Source organism: Micromys minutus (genome assembly GCF_963924665.1).
Source record: "Micromys minutus genome assembly, chromosome: 31".
Taxonomy (NCBI): domain Eukaryota; kingdom Metazoa; phylum Chordata; class Mammalia; order Rodentia; family Muridae; genus Micromys; species Micromys minutus.
In genome coordinates, this window is record NC_137966.1 from 16,763,692 (window position 1) to 16,768,965 (window position 5,274).

General features: G+C 42.6%; 1 protein-coding gene across 1 annotated transcript; it reads left to right on the forward strand.

The window, feature by feature from the left end:
* Window positions 1–1,076: 1,076 nt before the first annotated feature.
* Window positions 1,077–2,015, forward strand: LOC308440292 (olfactory receptor 1f45-like; the record flags this gene model as incomplete). The annotated part of the gene is made up of 1 exon (XM_080942309.1): window positions 1,077–2,015. The coding sequence occupies one exon, from the start codon at window positions 1,077–1,079 to the stop codon at window positions 2,013–2,015; it is 939 nt and encodes a 312-aa protein (XP_080798435.1).
* Between the last annotated feature and the right edge of the window lie 3,259 nt (window positions 2,016–5,274).

Sequence of the window (5,274 nt, forward strand, 5' to 3'; positions counted from 1 at the left end):
TGAACTATTGTGATTTTGTATTAAAACTACAGTGCCCCTTAGGCTCCCCTTTATGCAAACGTTCATATACTTGGTCCAGCTCAGTACATGCTTTTATCATTCCTGCCTCAAAATGAAGATTATTTGACATCACTGATGACTGTTAAAGATGACAGAACACAATAAAGCAGAGATTACATTGCACATACAGGAATGAACAAAATTATTAGAAACAACAGTAGATAAAGAGATTGTAAAGGTGATAAAAATTGATGTTGTATATAATGCCATCTGGGATCTGCATTTACCAAGGTGGACTCATTTCTGAAGCTTTTACATTTTAAACAAAGCATTGTATGTAAACTTTGATAATATTCTCTGCCACCATCTTTTGGTCCAAAGGGGCCAAATGTGTAGAAGGGAGTTTCTCTCTTCTTGTCTCTAATGAGACTCTGAGGGATTCTGGTCCCATTGGTCAAAGCGACTTCTGTAAATGACTGTTCTGTGATTGTTCTGAACATCTTTCCTGCTTAAAAGATCCAGACCCAAATACCTGATCCTCATTTGCTTAGGGCTTGCCAGTGTTTCTAGACATCACAGACCCTGCAATTAATTCCAGCTGAACAGCACCGGAAAGCACTAACCTCCCCCCCAGGTAAGGTTACAGCAGTGAGACATACAGATTTGATTATTCAGCGATCAAGTTATTTTAGAAACTTCCTTGCAACTTATTCCAGAGGCAGGGAGGCAATTTAGAAACCCTGAATCCACTGGTTATCACTGGGGATAAAGACAGAACTAACAAACCATTTCCCTGATGATGTCTGAGCTGTGTCTGAGGTAGAGGGAGAGCTGAGAGGTGTGAACATACACACAGCTAATTTTAGAGGCTGTGTGGACTGAGGGATGCCCATGAAGGAAATACATCAGTGGCGAGTGTTGGAATGAAGATGTGTAGGATGTATGAGCACATTGTGTTAGCAACTCCATGAATTGATTTGAAAACATGACCCTGCCTGGTGCCTTATCACAGTTTGACTTTGTCCATCAAGGTTTTGAATTTATTTTCTTCTATTCACTTCAGTGGGCCCAGGTTCATGAGCAGCACCAACCAGTCCAGTGTTTCTGAGTTCCTCCTCCTGGGACTCTCCAGGCAGCCTGAGCAACAGCAGCTCCTCTTCCTGCTCTTCCTCATCATGTACCTGGTCACTGTCCTGGGAAACCTGCTCATCATCCTGGCCATCAGCACAGACTCCCAGCTGCACACACCCATGTACTTCTTCCTCAGCAACCTGTCCTTTGTGGATGTCTGCTTCTCCTCCACCACTGTCCCCAAGGTACTGACCAACCATATACTCGGGATTCAGACCATTTCCTTCTCTGGGTGTCTCACACAGATGTATTTTCTCTTTGAACTTACAGACATGGACAATTTCCTCCTGGCTGTGATGGCCTATGACCGGTATGTGGCCATATGCCACCCTTTACACTACACAACAAAGATGACCCATAAACTCTGTGTCCTGATGGTGGCTGGATCATGGGTCACTGCCAGCCTGAATGCTTTGTTGCACACTCTTCTAATGTCCGGACTCTCCTTCTGTGCAGACAATACCATCCCTCACTTTTTTTGTGATGTGACTCCTCTTCTGAAACTCTCTTGTTCAGACACACATCTCAATGAGCTAATGATTCTTACAGAGGGAGCTGTGATCATGGTCACCCCATTTGTCTGCATCTTGATCTCCTACATCCACATCACCTGTGCTGTCCTGAGAGTCTCATCCACTAGGGGAGGATGGAAAGCCTTCTCCACCTGTGGCTCCCACCTGGCTGTGGTCTGTCTCTTCTATGGTACCATCATTGCTGTGTATTTCAACCCCTCATCTGCCCACTCATCTGAGAAAGACACAGCAGCCACTGTGCTGTACACAGTGGTGACCCCCATGCTGAACCCTTTCATCTACAGCCTGCGAAACAGGGACTTGAAAGGTGCTCTACGAAAAGTGGTCCATAGAAAGATAGTCTCTTTTTGATATATGTTTATTGAGTTTGAATCACTCACATGGAAGAGAATCATTTCCAACTCACGGACTTATTTCTAAGTGTATTTTCTGAAATAGAATAAATTCATTTGAATGAATCTTATCCGAACGTCCTGAGTTAGTTTAAACCCCTCCTCTTATTGTGTAAAACTAATTAGTCTCTTATAACTGCTTATCAGAATGAAAATTCCTTTCTTGCTGGTGTTATTGCTGATTGGAAGCAGGATTACCTGACACAGACCACACTTCATCTCCCATACCACACAGCAGCAGAAGAGTGCAGTCAGTTTTCCATTTTCAGCTGGAAATGTGGGCGCCCCTTTGGAAACCTCTACTGCACCAAAAAATTGCATTTCCCTTTTGGAAAATTCTGTCAGGAGCAAAGAAGCCATTTTCTCAGCCCTGGCAGCATGTTAATCTCACTAAAAACCTCAAAAAGCCAGTTATCTGAGCCTGGCCTAACTTCAACCAGTTAATTCTGAATGTCCTACTGGGCCCTAGGTTTTAGTGTATTTTCTGGGTTGACAAATAATAAAGCCGAATGTGTATTAAAATCTGAAACCTTGTGTGGGCAGGGGCAGATAGGTCTAGTCTGTGGCCTATCTACTCCTGTATGTTCTGGGACAGCTGGTCCTGGGCTAAACACTGAATCCTCACTACATTGTCTGTGTTTTGTCTCTTCTCATTGAATTAAAGATCTCTACCTTATGGGGCATAGAAAACATATCTTGTGCCTTTGGGTTTATGAGCAAAGCTCCACAGAGCTAGCCCGGATGTCTAGGATGGCTGCTTTCCTCTTCTTGGGCACTTTACCTCTCCTGCCCCCACAGAGGTCAGATTTTTCCACTCTGTGGAGCTTTTGAGGAGTCTTCTAGGTAAAGACAGACTTCTTTATTTCTTCACCCTCAAGAGAATTGCTGAAGTCACTGAGTATGAGAGATGATCTAGTCTGCTCCAGTCCCTACCCAGTCTCCTGTGCACCCTCTACTGAGGTCAGATGTGTGAGATCCTGAGCTAACACTGCACTGAAGGTGCCCTGAGCAAAGTGTGGATCCTGACATGAGTTATATCAAAGAGCCAGTTTTGATGAATAAGGTAACAAACAAACACCAATTTTTAAATTTGTATTAAGTAGGCAAGAGACTTTCTGAGTCATAATTTGAGCACAATTGCTATTGCATCCAAAATAATTACAACATGTTCTATAATAGAAAACGATGCTGGGTATTAGAAAATGTTGTGTTTTTAATTCCACTCTTAGAAAATAAAACTCTTTTTTTTTTTGGTGTGTGTTAGGGAGAAGGTAGCCAGTGATGTGTCTGCCACACAAGCATGAGGACCTGAGTTTGGGTACCCTGAAGCCATGTGACAGCCAGGCATAGCACACATCTGTAACCAAACTGCTGTGGGGAGAGGTGGAGACATCCTTAAACTTACATTAGAGTGTGATTGAGGAAGACAAAGGATGCTGATCTCTGCATGGCACCCACATGCCCATATCTCCTTCAATCACATGTGTGCCTGCACCTGCAGCAGTGCGAGCACACACACACACACACATCTATACAATAAGCAGAAAACAAATAGAAAATGAAAGCATTTTAATTCTTCACTATGATTATTAAAATTTACAGCAACACACCAGAACCTAAATAATAAAGAGCCACCTGCAATCTTCAAACGGCTATGTAAAAACATCGAAAGTTGGAGAGGATATAGAGAAGTTGGTACAGTAGTAAATGTTAAAGATAATGGGAGGACAAGAAGCAGCATATCATGAAGCCACCATGAAAACACTGGCTGGTCTTCAAAACAATCCAAGTATTGAATGATCCAACTGTTAGCTTAAAGGATTAATCACAGTACGTCTGAATGCACAGTCTTAGAGGAATGTTCATATATGTATGTTCTTACCATCAGTAATAATACAATCATAATAAGTTAATAAATTTTATTATCTAGATGGGCCTCAGAGATGGCTCTGTGCATAAAGCATTTGGCACACAGCTGAGGACCTGGTTTGGATCCTTATAAACCACGTAAGACTGGATGCAGTAGCAGGTGCCTGCAATCATGATGCTCCTCTTAGATAGTCTGGAGTATACAGTGTCAAACAACAAGAGAAGTCTGGACTATACAGTGTAATACAATAAAACGCTTTGTCCCAAAAACAATGTATAAAGCAATGGTGCACACCTGGGGTTATTCTCTGACCTCTTCATGAGTGCCATTGCTCTTGCACATACAGATAAGCCAATCACAAAAGGCAAATATCACATCATCCCCATTATGTGATGTACTTGCAGTAGTTAAACTCATAAGAGCTGAGAACCTTCATTGTAGGATGTAGATGTAGTCCACAAACGTTTCTGTGAAGGATGCTTGTGGCCAACATAATAGAAATAAGAACTGTAGGACCTTTATGGAACAGGGACCTGTTTGTTGATTATTAGATCAGGGGAAACTATACTTGCAAAGAACCAGAGGACTGGGTTAGTCCTTGGGAGAGAGATATTTTTTTTTAAAAAGATTTATTTATTTATTATATATAATTACACTGTAGCTATCCTCAGACACCAGAAGAGGGCATCAGATCTCATTATAGATGGTTGTGAGCCACCATGTGGTTTCTGGGATTTGAACTCAGGACCTCTGAAAGAGCATTCATTGCTCTTAACCACTGAGCCATCTCTCCAGCACCAGAGAGATATCTTTAAAAATAAATTTATTTTTTATTTAAATGTTCCTGTGTGTGTGTGTGTGTGTGTGTGTGCCAGCCACATGTGTGTATGCCATATGTGTGTAGGTGGTGTGTATGTGCTATGCTCTGTGTGTGTGCCACATTGTGTATGTGCTGTGTGTGTACATGCACAGACACACATACACACACAATACAAATAGAAGTCTTTTTAAAATAGTACAATGCACTAGAATAATAGACTACATACTCATCAAAGGAAAAATCCAGCAATATAATGTTTCAATTCTTAACATTTGTGGAGAGCGGGTGTGGCGGCAGTCCAAAGATGGTGCTTGGTACTCCGGCCTAGTCTTGTGACTAGCACCTGACTTCCTTCTGCCCCCTCTCCCCCAGATTAGCCACTCCCACCATGCGAGCTGCGCAGGCGCACCCATGACTGGAGATCAGGCCAGATGATGTGGACCTATGAACTGCAGCCACGCAACATGAACTGAGGAGGTAGAGTTGAGAGAGGATAAAGGGACTGCACTTGGGGGCAGAGGGAGGAGA